Genomic DNA, 18,341 nt, shown 5'->3' with positions numbered 1-18,341 from the left:
CTCATATATGGTACAGTATTTGACTTAAAAGGAAGGTTAAGTAGTTTATATATAGAGAGAGAGCTTTTCGTGTAATATATTGTGCTGTTTTGTATCATAGTTTGGTTTAAGAAATGCCTAACATTATATATAACACTTAAAGCACCAGGAGATCATCCTGAAATTAAATAAAGCTGCACCACTGACAAAAACGGCCCGTTTCATACATTCATAAATTCTTTTAATTTCTCTACATTTTACATTCTATAAACATTAACATCTCATAAGTACCTTCTATGAAATTGTATTGCTATACTTACCAATATAGTGGTGCAAATACTTGACTGTTAAATAGTTATATCTGAAATGTATATTCATGAGTTGTTTTTATTTTGTGTTGGTTCAAACCTATGTTACTCACATCTATATGAATGTTGAAAATGCCCACCATTACTATTATGACTATAGTAATTATTGTTATAATTATCCTTACTATTATTATAGTTAACATTACAAATAATCATATAAAAGCTTAGACACCAAATATTTAAAATGATTATTAGCAGACATTAATAGGGAAATGTCATATACAGTCAATACCCAAATTTACACCCATGCAATGTGACATTGGAAGTGAAGAGAGGGAAGACTAGAGGGAGGAAACACCTTTGGTAGGTCTTACTTTAAACCAAACTTTCTGACAATACTAATGAGCATAATGGATTATACAAAACAATACTGCTTCTCAACTACCCTTTATTGGCTCAATAAGAAAAACAATATTGACCCATGAAAAACAAACTACTGTGCTTATGATGCTGCCATGTGATACGTCCCAGCTCCTTCAAATGTATTTTACAGAACAAGACAGAGACACACGTGATTTGCTGTAGTTCAATGACAAAAGAGATGTGTGTGTGTGTGAGAGAGAGAGAGAGAGAGATACTCTGCTCTGCTGGTTTCACGAAACTAAAGAAAAGACTGGATCTATTAGTTTCAGTGGCCACTCCTCACGGACGTCTACCCACTTAAAGGGTTTGATGTTTCATTCTGCAGGTTCAGAGGAGGAAACATTCCAACAGGTCAAGGTAAAAACAAGCATTTGTCAGGTTTGCTCTCTAATTTCATATCATATTAAAATCAAGCAGGTACATTTTGCTTCATGGAAAAGCAATTAAAGTTAGATTTATGTCATTGTCTTTTATAACTTCTAATAATGACCTGTAATATAACTTTATTGGCAGAGGTAATTAGGTCGGACTACAACCTTGCGTCCTCTACTGTATTACACACTTACACACGCTGTATTTTACTCAGGGATAAAATGGACCAAAAACTAATCTCACAGGTGAAAATGAATCTGACGAACCTCGGACTGGAACCAGGACAACCTGAACCCAAACCTCAGGAGAGGGAACAGTGGGCCAGTAAGGTGGAATTCATCCTGGCAGTGGCCGGACATGTTATTGGTTTGGGAAACGTCTGGAGGTTTCCATATCTTTGCTACAAAAACGGAGGAGGTAAATCTTTGCTGTTGTCTTAGGCTCCCTGGGCCTAAATCAATATGTTGATCAGGTGACGTGTTAGACAATATTTTGCAAATGTCGGCACCGGCCAAACTAACAACTGATGACTGACCTTGGACTGGTTTCAGATGTGAGGGGGGCAAAATTGATGTGCATCCCATAATGAGCAACAAATTGATGACTTGATGTTTTTGACCGCGGAAACATGGAGCTCTGTTCATGGCTCCCCGCAGAGATCATACATGTAGGCTACTGTAGACACATACACATGGTGTGCAGGCGACAGGCTGAAGATTCTCTCAGATTTTCTCCCCAGTGGTCCCCTAACCCCCCTTCTCCTGGCGCCCCTGTGACTAAAAATTTTATTTTATTTGTCTGCAATATATTATAATTGTGTTTTTTATGTTTTTTTTTTTAAAGGAGCTTTCTTCATTCCGTATATTTTGTTCTTATTCACCTGTGGAATACCGCTCTTCTTCCTGGAGAGCTCTTTGGGCCAATTCACCAGTCACGGTGGAATCACGTGTTGGAGAAAAATCTGCCCTCTGTTTGAAGGTAAACCTTCACAGTGTTTAGTATTTTATGATCTGCAAATATAAGAAAATATAAAAAAATACTAAGCGATTGTAAAACTACCAACAAAAATGATTGCTTTTAAGCATTTTTCATTGTTTTGTAATTTCTGCTTGTATTTTTGGTTTCCTTCACAACTCTTCCATCAACGAGATCTCTGTATTAGACGCTGTACACATTCAAAGTGTGCAATCACAATGTCCCATTTTAACAGCGCTCACTCGCAACAGGTTTAGGCTATGGGAGTCAAATCGTTGCCTTGTACACTGGGGTGTATTACATCATTATACTGGCATGGGCGTTTCTCTACCTGTTTTCCTCTTTCAAGTCGGAGCTCCCATGGGCCAGCTGCAGCAACAGCTGGAACACAGGTACCGGACCCCAAAACTTTATACAGACATCATCCATCTGTGCAGTGTGATCAGTGCCTCTCATACTCTCTCACGTCAGCTTGGTGTTTGGACCACGGCCCCAATCAAACCTCCTCTCTGCTCCTGTACGGAAATAGCACCTCTTCAGTTGTAGAGTTTTGGGAGTAAGTAGCATGAATTAACAATATTCATTCATTAATATTGGCTTTGGTGTTTTTCTTTTTTCTTTGTACTTTTATGTTCCTTAAATAAACTTTGTGACAGGAGGAGAATCTTGGGCCTGTCCAGTGGAATTGAGCATATTGGAAATATTCGTTGGGACTTGGCCCTTTGTCTTCTTCTTGCCTGGACATTGTGTTACTTCTGCGTCTGGAATGGAGTGAAGTCCACAGGAAAGGTACAGCAGTCCGATTTCCTGCAAACTCTGTTATCATCGTGTTTAATCTGACTTTTCATCCCACTATTGGTTGTGTCTCAGGTGGTCTACTTCACGGCCACATTTCCGTATGTGATGCTGGTGGTGCTGCTGGTCCGTGGGCTGACTCTACCGGGGGCGAAAGACGGGATTATGTACTACCTCTACCCTGACCTGTCCCGCCTCACTGATCCAGAGGTAATCATCCTCATCATCCTCAAAAAAGAAGGAGAGAAAGTGACGTTTGATGAATAATATTGCTCTCTAACGTCAACTCATTCAATTCCCTGAGGTGTGGATGGATGCTGGCAGCCAGGTCTTCTACTCCTTTGGAGTTTGCACAGGGGTTCTGACATCTTTGGGAAGTTACAACAAGTACAACAACAACTGCTACAAGTTTGTATTATTTCATCTTCACACACTCTCTGGAATTCAAATGTGTTCAAGCTGACAAGATAAGAGCACAATTTGAGTTTACTAATATATTTATTTTTATTCCGCCTGCAGAGACTGTCTCTACTTGTGCCTGTTGAACAGCCTCACCAGCTTTGTAGCTGGCGTCGCCATCTTCTCTGTGCTCGGCTTCATGGCAAAGGAGCAGAATGTGGATATATCGATGGTGGCTGAATCAGGTATTGAATTTTAGACTAAGGCCTGATATAAACATAGATCAAGGCTGATGAAATATTCAACAGTTCTCTCGCTGTACCTTTGCAGGTCCAGGTTTGGCTTTTATCGCCTACCCTCGAGCTGTGGCTCTCATGCCATTTCCTCAGCTCTGGGCTGTTGCCTTCTTCATCATGATCATCTTCCTGGGATTAGACAGCGAGGTAGGACGCCATGAATCAACTCTGTTGGTGCAGTGAACGTTACGTTCCGACGCCACGGGGCTCTTTCTCACACCCGGCGCAGAGCGAGTGTATTCACTAGTTCCAGACCAGCACAGATCTCATGGGGGCGTGAACAGGTGTGGTGAGGTGTATTATTGGTGCATTGCTATAGTCAGTGTGAAGCGATGGTGGTGCCGTATTTCACTGTTATTTAAGGGGCATACTGTTAAGGCAGCCTCTATTATGTTCCCAGGCCGGTGCACAACACAAGAACAAAGCTTTCCAGCATTGTGAAAGAAATCCAACAAGGTGTCAATATACCTGGCTTATAAATGGAATAGCAGATGGCACTGATAGATTTATGGCATGTTATGCCCAGAGCACACCCAGGATTAATTATGAGACTATGTGGAATCCTGCTGAATTATTGTAACCTTCTTTTCTCCTCAGAATATAGCCCATTCATTTCTTTTGAAATCCAACAAATGTATGTTTTTGCTCCCACAGTTTGTTTATCAAGAAGCTCTGGTCACGACCATCTCCGACATGTATCCCTCAGTCTTTCACAACCGCTGTCGACGTAAACTCCTTCTTCTCGCCATCAATGCTGGAAGTTTCTTTATTGGTCTTCTGATGGTATCAGAGGTGAATGATTTGTTAGGACAGTTTCTATAATTGATTAAGCTGTTGCAAAAATGAACCTCTGTAATATAAATGCACTATTGTTATTTCCACCTGTCTATGGACAATAACACTGGACCAACACTAGATGATACAATTACAACTTCTCAGTGATAAGTTCTGTCTCTTGTCCTTTTCAGGGAGGCCTTTATATTTTCCAGCTGTTTGACCACTACGCCGCCAGTGGGATGACGCTCCTGTTTTTTGCTGTTCTAGAATCTGTCTGTATTGGATGGGTCTATGGTAAAGAGCAGAAGTCCACTTACAGGGTTCATCTTGGGTCTTTTCCTTTCACAGCTCGCAGGAGACAGGAGAGCAACGCTGCGTTTATAAAAAAATATTTTCAAATGAGAAATTGTTTTTTTAAATCCAGAATGCTTGTTTTGCAGTGTAATATACATGCACGTGTTTACATTTTCACAGACTAAACAAGAATGGATGTAGTTTGATTGGTGCTTTGCATTCATGCAGACTAACAGACCATATTATTATGTATGTTAAACCAGTTTATGGGAATAATCACAGGTTTGCACAGCCACACCGTAGAAGAGACATCACAAGATAAAGAAAGTTGGGAAACCCGTGCTTCAAATCCACAAAACCTAATTTTCAAAGTTAAATGAGATCCAAAAGTTCGGTCTTTTTCTAAATTTGACAAAAAACATATGTGAGACTGAATTAATTTTAAGAACCTAACAATTCTTATTTTCTGAAGGTGCTGGCCGTCACTATGACAACATCAAGGACATGATTGGATATCAACCCTGGCCTTTTATGAAATATTGTTGGCAGTACTTCACAGCAGCCATCTGTACTGTAAGTATCCGGAGCTCACTGCTAAATAGCTGATGCTTAGTTTGACTTCATTGTACCTTCGACTTTTAAGACAGCAGCAAATTGTAAATTGTTCTGTGAGTAGTATGTTTGTAATCTGATCATTTAAATTAGTTTTCATGCTTTCTTTTTCCGTTCTCTCTTTTTTAGTGTACATTACTCTTCACTGTGATAAGGTACACGCCACTCAAATTCAACAACACGTATGAATACCCCTGGTGGGGCTACACTATAGGAGGATTTCTTGCTCTGTCGTCAACACTTATGGTTCCTCTGTGGATGCTGTATGCTGTCAGTGTCACTCCTGGAACAGTGAGACAGGTAGGATCACATGTTGTTCATGAAACAGGGTCAGACTCAAAGGTTAGAATGGTATCAACCGAAAGCAATGACGGTGTATATTAGTTGCGGAGTATCTGTAAAAGGATATTTGAGAGAATTTATTCAGAAACTATTTTTCATGTACATTATAACGGCCTGCTGTATTAGATCTGTGCACCCATTTTCTTGCAAGTTGTTCCAGATCATCAACACAATTCAGTATGAAACATTAGGAAAGCATGGGCTTCTGAGCTGCAGCCCTAAAACCTGCCCCCTACTGGCTGTTACTTGTTATCAGAGAAAACAAAATCATGGCTCAGCTGATTTGTTATTTTCAAATTCTGGGAGGGAATTACTTGGAATTTGTCTCTTTAATTTCATGATTTTTTGTTCTCCTTCACACAGCGACTTAAAGTTCTGTGCACTCCAGCCAAAGACTTACCCAGCACAGCATTAAAGAAAGCATCACATCCTGAGTCCTTCCAGACGTTCACAGACTTGTGTACACTCCGCAAGACAGACATCCCTGACAACAGAGAGGACGGCGCTCAGAGAACATCTGCAATTTAAAAAGCGAGAGGATGAAAAAAGAAGACGGTGAAGAAAAGAACGATTTTTAAATCTTGAGTGAGTTCCAGTTGGCAGCACGTTTCAGACACTGAGTTATGTTACACAAGCTACTGGAAATCCCACTGTGCAGATTAATGCACTGTTTCCCTATTTGACTTTGAAAACATTCACCCTGCACTGACCATTAGATCTGTTTTTAGTGATCATTTTTTTGGTAGGTTTTCCAGTTTCCTTTGCCAGTTTGTTTGTTCATTTTACCTCAGTTCACCTCGTTTTGTTGAGTTCAGTTTCAGTCAAACCTGCCCATGGCCTTGTCTGAATTTTGCAATTTAGATGCAAACCACAACACTGGGAGCTGTTGTTGTGAGGACGCCTCAATGATGAGAAGACGATTGAAGATCAATGCCTTTTAATTTGCTTCTGAAAACTACATTTATCAAATGGCAACTCATTGTCCTGTATCAGCTTTAGGTTAATTCACATTTGTTTAGCTTTCTGATGATTTTATAGGTGAGTTTTTTCTTTTTTGAGAGGAGAGCCTCACGCAATTTGAATTCAAGAGCTTCTGAGCCAATGCTTCTCCACAGAAGTGAGCAGTACTGCTATGTTCAAACGGACAGGGAGACATCTCCTGGCTGAACCGACACATGACACACAGATACAGGAAAGACATGACGCTGCCTAGATTTGGTGTTGTTTTGAAATCAACAGTTTTTAAATCTTTCAGCCAAACAAAACAAGCTTAAAATTTTAAATGTATTGTACCTGCAACGACTTGATTAGTAAGAATAATATGATGTAAATGTTTCTACAAAAATTATTTCTTGATTCCCACCCCCAAATGACTATTGTGAGTTGCTTTGGTTAAAAGTGTCAGCTAAATAAACAATGTGATGTAATGGAAAATTACATTATAATCTTTAAAGAATTTAAATACAATTTTATATTAAAATAAAATTACAAATTTGGTTTTCATTTTACTTTCATTTTGGCTATGTTTTACCTACTAATCTGTCAGATGAGTGAAAACTATATTTGACAATAAAAAGTGCCATTTAAAATAGAGCCATTGAAAATAGAGCCACCAGAGGGTGCTGTTGGTAATTTATCTGCATGTGGCCACAATCAACAATTTTTTATGATGTACATGGTAATTACATGATAACAGGTTGGATGGAAACATAAAAACACACAGTTCAAAAAAATAAAAAATTTACATTCTGATAACACCAGGCCCAACAAACTCATCACAACGATAGACTTACCCATGAACAGGAATGTGATCCCAGTCTTCTGCACCCACCTTACATTTATGTTGTGTATTGTCACTGACAGGACAATAAAACATGTATTTTTTAAAGACAGTATAACCGTTAACGTGTGTATTAAATGGACTTAGTTGTAGTAAATCTTACTGAAACATTATCAGAAATTTGGAAAGTGGAGGATGTAATGAGATGTAATGGAACGTTTTCAAGGACTCTTAGGAATGTGTTTAATTTCTTGAATTCATTGTTGGTTATTTGTAAGTAAAGGTAATCTGTGTGTGCTGTGCAAAGTGTCTGTGGGAGGGTTGAGCATTAGACCTTAATCCTCTGGTACATGCGAGGGTCTAAGCCAATGTGGAAGCAAAGATTAGACAGATCTCGAATCTTCCGTTAATGTTCATCGTAATGAAACAGCCTTGTCTGAAATGAAAAATAACAGCAACTTCATCAAATTACATTTATTAATTTTGAATCACAGGTCTGATATGACATGATATATTCTCATAAGATTTTTTGACTGGGCCTCAAAGGAAAACAGCTGTGATCTTAACCCTTCTCACCTAATGATGCTTGACCTTCTGCCACATGACACATCTTGAATTTTGTCTCAAGGATTTTTCAGTCAATCTAAGAAAACAAGTAACCAATCTGCTATGTAGCCAGACCTCATTGGACTGTTTGTCTATTGTAGGTATATAGGGCAACATGAATATACTGTTTATAAAAAAAAGAAGAATGACAATGCTTGAATATAAAAATGTTCTTGGAAATTATATATATATAAACAAATATATAATATAGCCTAATAATATGAATCATAATAGTAATTGATCATCAAAAAAGCTACAAGCTAGTTCCCCAGTGGATGAAATAAATGTTTTTAGCCTGTAAGCAGATATTAGAAGTGTAATTCTTTTAAGTGATTTTCACTATTCTAAAGAGATCCTAAAAATATAATCTTCTTTTTATTTTACGCACAGTAAAATGGATATCTGTTTCTGTGGTAAATTGTGGTATTCGAACAAATCTTTCCGTCCTCTTCATACCTTGCTTCATAACTTATTGCTTTTAACGTTTTCTGCAAGTGGTCTGAACATTCAGCTTAGATTCCAAAAAGTCCGATTTTATTGTCTGAGTCTCAGAGTAATAATGAATATAAGGAAAAATGGAGGAACAGGAGTCTCTTACTTTCACCGGTTGACATTTAATGTGCTATAACATGTTCTAGTTTTTGGTCATATAATGTGTGTCCTGACCCACTAACAGATTACCCTCAGTTCTGCTTGACACCGGTAGGGACTTCCTGTTACAGCCCTCCATGGGAGTGTGTTAAGTACTTGTATAGCTGTTAAGTATAAGGCTAATCCCAATGACTTGTTGTTGACGTGTGACTTTAGGCACGAGGCAGGCACCCTATCGATCTAAGCTTTTTGAGATTTCTAACCTGCCTCAGGCTTATGAGTGTCTACAAGCTTCTATATCAATCTCATTTAGAGCTCAGCGCCGACATCCTTGGTGACCTAGATGCCCTAAATCACCAACCGACCTTTCACCAAGTGGAAAAAAGTAGTGCTTCAGTATTTTTGATTACTGAAGTAGAACATTTAATGAAACTGTATGCTCCTGTCTATCTATCTATCTATCTATCTATCTATCTATCTACTTAACTGCATTCTAAAATCTTTTGATATATAATTTACACAATTACTACAATATTTGACACAAACATGCTCAATTCAAGCCATTTCAGTTAAAATGTTGCATTATTGCTCATTAAAACGTTTTTAATGACACTACACAGAAATGTTATACCTATTTGAAATATTGCTTATTTATAAATAACATTACCATGATTTAAATGACAAAGATCAAGAAGCTAACATATCATTTTATACTATTCATCCTCTGCAGTGCCCCTGAAGCAAAAAAAGAAATAAAAGAAAACACTAGAAATAAAATCGACATGTTCTCTGGCCCCGCAGTCTGAGGTCTTTATTTGACCTTTGGAGTCAGTAAGTTGCTGCTCTAATCACCTTCAAGGACGACGCGAATTGAGGTAGACAGGTGTCATCTCTAACGTGCGGCCTGACTTCCAGACAACCTACTCAACACTTCTGAAGTGCGTACGAGGTGTGAATCCAATTTGCGAGGATTGAAGATTAGAAAGGGCCAAACCCTTCCAGTTTAACAGCTTGCTAGTGGCAATTTTGGGATGCTAAGCAGATAAACACAAGCTCCTTGGTGTGGAAATCCCACTTGTGAAAGCTGTGTGACAGATTGTTTCCTGTTAGTACATCCGGGGCATCGCTTAATGTGAAAGTATTATCACCAGAATTTGCTCATTTCACTTTTTCATCTAGGGTCAACAGTGTAAACGTTTGATTGAATTAAACACCGATCTGTTCTATTTTTGTGTTGTTGTACTGCTGTACTCGTAGTGGAAACGTGCAAGTAATGTGTTAATTGTAATAGTTTGTGTTAATAAATATAAAATAGCTTTTCTCAAACACAATGTTATACCAGAGAGACAGAAAAAGGGTAAATACAATTAACATGGAAGATTTATGACATGTTAATTCGAATTCTAATATATCAACATTTTAAATTACATAAAAAAATTCTATAAATGTGACAAACTTCCATAGGCAGAACATTTAACACGTGCTGAGAGCTATACTTTTAATTATCACTCATGTTTTTTCCAAACACAAATTCTTAATTGTTACTCATTATTATACATTTCTCTGTATCTAGTTTTCCTCACAAATCAAAGTAATATGCTGTAGTCCAAGCAGACTTTTTAACCAGCACACCCTCCTGCAGAATTATAAAGTCATTATAAAATCATATAGACCTCTACTATATTACCTTCATCTATTTTTAAACAATATTTGCATTTTAACTTACTCACTATAAGTCACAGCCCTGCTATGTACACAATCAATTCAAAAAGTAAAATACCTTAACATAAATACCTTAGCATAAATTTACGAGGACAGCATGTACACATGGAGGGATTACTGACACAGGAGATCAAGAGCTCAGTACATTACAGTTTAAGAGGCATAAGAAATGTTAAATGGTCTGCATTGCATAGATTGATATACTTATATACCAATAATAATGGCTCAAACAATGTATAAATCATTATCACCCAACACAAGCAGGTTATTGTGTCACCCTTCTGTGACTGTGTCTGTGTGTCTGTGTGCGTGCATGTGTTGTTTTTTTTTTAAAAGAGTCATTTTGCTCTCTCTTCCACCAAATAAAAATTCATCAGGAGCCGCAAAACATATTTGATAACACAGCTTGTAAAGTTTTATATATAGTTATACTCAGTGTTGTGCCAGTTCATGCTGAAAAAGAACGAGTTCAAAGTTCAGAGAAACTGAAAAAACAATAGTGCAATATGCTATGGTGCTCGTTTAGTGTTATTTGCAGATCGGAGGAGTTTAAAAGTCTATGTGTGGCAACTTGGAAAAGTGTGTGTGTGTGTATGTTGATTTGTTGCTATACAAATGAATAGATTTTAATTGAACATCGTTTGAAAGAGGACCTCAAATACGCAGTATATAAGATTCATACATACGTATCAAATTATGATTTATATAAATTATAAAATGTAGAGTTGACCTCTGGTGAGAATCTCAAGAGGATGTCATTTTCAGTTCATCAGGTTACTGTGACACCTCCAAACATTTAAATGAGACTGTTGCCGACAGCTCAACAGAAGGTTATTAAGAGCAAAGGCTATTTGATTGAATTAGTGCGCTAAACATTGTCTGTTAATGTACCTTTCTGCTTTTACTTATCATCAACAAATTAGCCAATAGTTGCTGGACAACCGTATGCCAAGGGACCAAATTAAGGTAATAGATTTAGGGGATAGCAAAGTGGTTCAATCAGCATTTGCTTAATAAGGTAAACTCTAATGAAGTAAGCTCACCCTCCTCATCAAAGAGTGAACCTATCTTTTTAAAGACAGAAGTCATAGAAGAAAACGGAGGACTGGGATCTGTGAAATGATATGTTCTAATCGCAAGTGAAAAGCTAAAGAGCCTTTCATTTAGTAGAAGATAATTTTTGCTAAAATTATACTGACTTTAAGGTCAAAATAAATAAATTTAGTGTTCTGTTAAGACAATGATAGAATCTAATGAAATGAAAATATAAAATATTGCTTCTCTTAGCTTGGTTAAGGCCAGAAGCCGAGATTTTCTCTGGACCTCTGGTAGTTGTTTTTCTTTTCATCATTGTTATCTCCTGGTGTGGTCTTGTAATGTCATTAACTCTACTGACTCCTGTAAATGGTTTGGGAGCAAACACTCTTAAACACTCGTAATTGACAAATACAATAATGAGTGTGGCAGCCAACAAGGTTCCTGTAAGATCATTAACTTATTAAGATAACACCTTTCAGGGCAAGTCATTATAACGAAGGCCTGACAAATGCCTGAGGGTCGTCACACCTACAGATTTCTATGCTCAAATTTTTTCGAATTGGGATAATATTGAGTTCATGGAACACAGAATCATGGGTTTATGTTATTGAGACAACTTTGAATAGTGCACGAAACTCTAGCATTATTCAATGAGACGCACTTTTTATAGCACTTTTCTAGTCTCAAAGCACTTTATTGAACTGCCGACCTTCTGGTTAGATGACGACCGCTCTAACCCCTGAGCCGCAGCCGCACACATGGACTGTGTATGAAAACAAGGGAGTCTTTAAGGGAGGGCTTACTGAGTCTGTTAAACTGTAGTAGTAAGCCAACAACAACAAATGTAATTTTAACCGCCAATATTAATGAGGTAAGTTACAGCTTGTCCAATCTAATTAAATAACAACATAATCCCCATTATCTGCTTGAGGAGACGCGATATCCTGCCAATCAATGGATTAACCCAGTCCCAATATTTAGACCTGTTGGAAGATGCTACCACCTTGTATCCATGATAAAAAAAGAGACCAACATTAACAATGTGATATAATAGCATAATTACATGGACATCTGTAATTGTCTTCTAGCAGATTGTTGTTGGAGTCAGTATTTATTTGTTCTGTGTTTACGGGTTTACAGACAGGTATGAAATGAGATGAGTAAATGATGGATGCCTGAAAACTTCTTCTACACATTACAAATGTTTCTGTACAATGAGACAAATTCTTCTTTTACAATTTGTCTTTGTAAACAAGGACAATACTCCCCTTTTCCATGGACCAACTGGTGAGGAAATTTGTCTCCCTTCTAAACATTTGGTTTCTGCCTTAGTTTGGGTATTACACCAATCAGAAAGACTTAATTTTACTGGTTCCAATTTGCGCAGATTTTAAATGAAAAAAAGTTCTTTGGTCTGATTTAGGTGTTTCTAATTATGCTCTATTTCAATTAATAAAGGATTAAATTTCAAATTTTGATCAGGTATATACTGTCCATGCAACTCCCGAATTCAAGATTGGCAAAGGAACAGTATCTAAGGGCAGGTAAATGGTCTGTACTTATAAAATAATATCTTTATTTGTACATTATAACTTTATGCCTTATGCTTTCATGAAACGTCTTGCTGTCAGGTAAAAAGCGAGAGCTGGTCTGAATGTGTCACAGAAATAAATTGTGGCTGTCTAATCGTTTCTGCAGGTTAACATTGGAGTTAGCAGTAATCATGTTTGGGGGGAAAAACTATAAAAAAAACTATAAACCTTTCTTTACTGTTGATATGCAAACCCGGGTTTTCAGAATCATCCCTTAACACAACATCATCATAACAATAATACTGGAGGGAATAAAATGAGAATAAAACAATGGAACATGAGCAGAGAAAGGTTAAGTATAGAATAGATAAAAAGCTGTAAAAGGATCCTATAAACAAAGATTGTCTTGAAGAAAACAGCAACTAACACTCTTCGCTTGTGCATCAGTCGAAGGTTTTGAGTTAATAATAAGCCTGTATTTCCAGCAGACTGTTGATGTTATTCTCCATATCAGAAAGATTAGCAAATGTTAAGCTGTTGGTGGACCAACTGGGAAGACATCAGGCTTGTCATCATACAATTTTAGGAAGTTGTGGGACATTCAGGATTTATTATCAGAAAGGCATGTTGTGTGATTTGTGATGATGCTAGGGTCTTCAGGTTTTAACGACATATAGGCCTACTGTATAACTGAGCATTATCTGGATCAAAAAAAATACATCATGACTCTGAATAACCTTGTCAAGAGGCAGCATATACAGAAAACAGGAGGGGCCCTGGAAAGTAATCTCCTTAAAAGATGAAGACTTAAATCTTTGGAAGTGAACCTTTGACCCAGGTACTACACATATAACTTTGTTACAGCCACTCTCTGTTTACTTCAGAAAAATGGCGAGTGTTACTTAATGAAACGTGTTGGATTCCGAGCTGATAGATGTTGAAGAGCAAATATTTGGGATGCTACCAAGCGAACAGGTGTAAGGCTATACGTAGGCTAAATCTGTAGCACTACGGCTAAAATCACCGGTCTGTAGTTAAACACCAACACATACCCACCCTTATTCTATCGTGCTTAGTGATTCTGTGTTCTGTCTGAGCTCACCCTCGTAGCTCTATAGCAGCGATGTCTTCTCTCTCTCCCTGTTGCTCTACTGCTCTCTCTTGCTCCGAGTGTCTAATGTTTACCTACTCCTCTGCCTCCCTTAACAGTAGTGGTACATGTAATAAATGTAGTGTGTTGATAGCGATGGAGGCTCGGCTTAATGACTTAGAAGCTCGGCTCAGCAGCTTAGAAACTCCGTTAGCTGTAGTTAGCCACCTCCCGCTAGCCGCGGAGCCACCTAGCTTAGCACGTAGCTTAGCCTTAACGAGCAGTCCCCAGACTAGTCCCGTGCAGCCGAGAGCCCAGGGCAGATGGGTGACGTTCCAGAGGGGGCATAGTGCTAGACTTAGAAAGCCCAAGATTAAAGAGCCACCAGCTCACGTTTCAAATAGATCCGCTCCTCTCAGCGAGGCACCCGCTGATAAACAAACTCTGATTATTGGCGACTCGGTTCCGAGAAACGTCAGGTTAGCGACACCAGCGACCATAGTTAATTGTATCCCAGGGGCCAGAGACGGCGACATCGAATCTAAACTTAAGTTAATGGCTAAAACTAAAAAAGGTAAATACAATAAAATCGTAATTCACGTCGGCAGCAACGACTCCCGGCTTCGTATGTCGGAGGTCACTAAATTGAATGTTGAGTCGGTGTGTGCTTTTGTTAAAACTATGTCGGACACAGTAGTTTTCTCTGTCCCGCTCCCTAATACAACAGGTGACGACATGTTTAGCCGCATGTTGTCTTTTAACCGCTGGCTGTCGAGGTGGTGTCCTGTAAACGGCGTGGGCTTTATAGATAATTTGCTAACTTTTTTGAGAAAACCTGGTCTTGTTAGGAGAGACGGCGTCCATCCCACTTGGGATGGAGCAGCTCTCTTATCTAGGAATATTACTAAGTCTATAACATGACAACCCATAGTTGGGACCAGGAAGCAGAGCTGCAGTGCTAAACACTTCTCTGCGCTCCATCTGGGTCAGTCACAAAACCCCATAGAGATTGTGTCTGTTCACCGTCCGATTAAATTATTGAAATTAAACAATAACAGAGCGAGAACTCCACACAAAAATTTAATACAAATTAAAACAACCTCTGAAACAATACAGGAAACCCAGACTTTTAAATGTGGTCCTTTAAACATTAGATCACTGGAAAAAAAGGCTCTTTTAGTTAATGAAATAGTCTCTGATTACAACATAGATGTATTGTCCCTCACGGAGAGGTGGCTGCATCCTGATGAATATGTCAGTCTAAATGAATCTACTCCCCCCAGTCATATCAATTCACAGGTTCCTAGAGAAATTGGGCGAGGAGGTGGAGTTGCTGCTATTTTTAACTCCAGTCTATCAATTAATCCTAAACCTAAACTCAGCTACAAGTCATTTGAATGTCTGGTTCTTAGTCTTCCACGCCAATCCAGGAACCACCAACAGCCAATCATATTTGCCGTAGTATACCTTGCTCCCAGGGCTTATACTGGATTTTTAAAGGAATTCCCTGAGTTTTTATCGAGCTTAGTCCTAAAGACTGATAAAATTATTATTGTTGGTGACTTTAATATTCATGTTGATAATAATAAAGATTGCCTTAGCGTAGCATTTATTTCAATACTAGACTCTATTGGTTTCAGTCAGTGTGTGCAAAAACCTACTCATTGTGGTAACCACACACTTGACCTTGTATTATCGTACGGTGTCGCAATTGAAAATTTAACAGTACTTCCGCGAAATCCAGTTCTATCAGACCATAATTTAATAACCTTTGATTTTTCAATAACTGAATATATGCCACTAATAAAAAATTCATTTTCTAGATGTCTACCTGATAGTGCTGTAGCTACATTTAAGGAAATAATCCCAATTACATTTAAACCCGTATTAGCAGTAGATATAAACAACAAATTCTTTAAAACCCTGAGCTCCATTGAGATCGACCACCTCGTCGATAGCTCTGCAGACTCATTACGATTAACATTAGACTCAATAGCGCCTCTAAAAAAGAAAAATGTCAAACATAGTAAATTAGCTCCGTGGTATAATTCCCAGACAAATGAGTTAAAACAATTATCAAGAAAACTAGAAAGGAAGTGGCGCTCCAGCAACAATGTTGAAAACCTCATAGACTGGAAGAATAGTGTTAAAGAATATAAAAAGGCTCTCCACAAAGCAAGAGCCACCTACTATTCAAAACTAATAGAAGAGAATAAAAACAACCCCAGGTTTCTCTTCAGCACTGTAGCCAGGCTGACAGAGAGTCACACCTCCACCGAACCCAGTATTCCTCGATCCCTAAATAGCAATATCTTTATGACCTTTTTTAATGATAAAATTCAAACTATTAGAAATAAAATCAACCATCTCCTGCCCTCAATTTGCACTAATACCCTCCCAACAACAGAGATCTCAGAAACGGCTGAGAATCCTACCAATTACTTAGACAGCTTCTCTCTGATCACCCGTGATCAGTTTACCAAATTAATCTCAGGTTCTAAACCAACAACCTGTATCTTAGATCCCATTCCTACCAAATTACTTAAAGAAATTCTGCCCCTAATTGATAGTTTGTTACTTAACATTATCAATCTGTCATTATCATCAGGTTATGTACCACAGTCTTTTAAAATAGCTGTCTTCAAACCCCTACTCAAAAAACCCACCCTAGACCCAGAGGTTTTAGCCAATTACAGACCAATATCTAACCTCCCCTTCATTTCTAAAACAGATGTCCCCTTCATTTCTAGAAAAAGTGGTAGCCAATCAGCTGTGTGAGTTTCTCCAGGAAAATAATATATATGAAGACTTTCAATTGGGGTTTAGAGCCAATCACAGTACAGAGACAGCCTTGGGAAAAGTCACTAATGACCTTTTAATAGCCTCAGATCAGGGACTTGTGTCTGTCCTAGTTCTGTTAGATCTCAGTGCAGCATTCGACACAATTGACCATCAAATTTTATTTCAAAGACTAAAACAGTTAATTAACATTAATGGAACCGCCCTTAACTGGTTTAAATCGTATTTTTCTGATCGCTCCCAATTTGTGCAAATTAATGATGAGTCATCTGTGCGCACCAAAGTTAATCATGGTGTTCCACAGGGCTCTGTGCTCGGCCCAATTTTATTCTCATTATATATGTTTCCACTAAGAAACATTATCAGGACACACTCTGTAAATTTCCACTGCTATGCGGATGACACCCAGTTATATTTGTCAATAAAACCTGAACAAAGTAATCAATTAACTAAACTTCGAACATGTCTCAAGGACATAAAAACCTGGATGACCCGCAATTTTCTCTTAATAAACTCAGACAAAACAGAGGTTATAATACTTGGCCCCAAACACCTTAGAGATGCATTATCTAATGATATAGCTGCGCTAGACGACATTGCCCTTGCTTCCAATGAAACAGTCAGGAACTTGGGAGTGATCTTCGATCCTGATTTATCCTTTAATAGTCACTTAAAACAAATTTCTAGGACCGCTTTTTTCCACTTGCGTAATATTTCAAAAATTAGACATGTCCTTTCACAAAAAGATGCAGAAAAACTAGTCCACGCCTTTGTTACATCGAGACTGGACTATTGTAATTCATTATTATCAGGCTCCAGCAGGAAGTCGTTAAAGACTCTACAGCTTGTCCAAAATGCCGCAGCACGTGTCCTGACGAGAACAAAGAGAAGAGAGCACATTTCTCCAATATTAGCATCGCTACACTGTCTTCCAGTTAAATCTAGAATAGAATTTAAAATTCTCCTCCTCACCTTCAAGGCCCTTAATAATATAGCGCCTTTATACCTTAAAGAGCTGTTTAAAAGTAGGCTCAAAACCCGTCCTTTTTGATAAAGCTTATAGTTAGAGCTAATTAGTGCGCCAGAACGTTACTTGTTCTATTTTATGACACATGATACACGGAGCTTCTCTTTCCAGCTTCTCCTTCCTCTTCTCCATCCCTATCCCCCTTCCCCGGAATCCCTTTGCTTTATCACCCACAGATCCAGGGCCTCTTTGTAGTTTTTTGTAGTTTTTCCTTACTCTTGCTGAGGGTTAAGGACAGAGGATGTCACACCCTGTTAAAGCCCTATGAGATGAATTGTAATTTGTGAATATGGGCTATACAAAAAAATTTGATTGATTGATTGATTGAAATGACAATGAGAGAGAAAAAGAACACCAATCATAACTTCAAGCTCAAAACATTGCATCGATAAATCTTAGGAGCTTGTAACAGTCTTTGCTCAGAACAGCTGAACCACATCTTTAACTAAGCCTTCTTTCACAACGCTGAAACTGAGCTCACCAGTGGCAAATGTTTTTTTCCGACCACTTCATCTTTTGCAAAAAAGGCTTCCATTCAGACTTCTATGCAGAAAATAAATGTCGCTATCTATCTATCTATCTAT

The 18,341-nt window shown here is 38.2% G+C and overlaps 1 protein-coding gene across 1 annotated transcript; it reads left to right on the top strand.

Annotated features, from left to right (window-relative positions):
* The first annotated feature begins 406 nt into the window (after nt 1–406).
* On the top strand, nt 407–6,100 carry slc6a22.2 (solute carrier family 6 member 22, tandem duplicate 2). Its single transcript, XM_062396788.1, has 15 exons — nt 407–419; nt 1,377–1,499; nt 1,926–2,060; nt 2,309–2,449; nt 2,529–2,613; nt 2,714–2,846; nt 2,928–3,062; nt 3,157–3,260; nt 3,372–3,496; nt 3,582–3,694; nt 4,202–4,339; nt 4,516–4,618; nt 5,091–5,191; nt 5,360–5,530; nt 5,936–6,100. Exons 1-15 carry the CDS (start codon nt 407–409, stop codon nt 6,098–6,100), a joined length of 1,785 nt encoding a protein of 594 aa, XP_062252772.1.
* The last annotated feature ends 12,241 nt before the right edge of the window (nt 6,101–18,341 follow it).

The sequence above is a fragment of the Platichthys flesus genome, chromosome 2 (genome assembly GCF_949316205.1).
Source record: "Platichthys flesus chromosome 2, fPlaFle2.1, whole genome shotgun sequence".
In the NCBI taxonomy this organism is placed as follows: domain Eukaryota; kingdom Metazoa; phylum Chordata; class Actinopteri; order Pleuronectiformes; family Pleuronectidae; genus Platichthys; species Platichthys flesus.
Note: the sequence above shows the minus strand (reverse complement) of the source record. Positions and strands in the feature narration are given on the sequence as shown.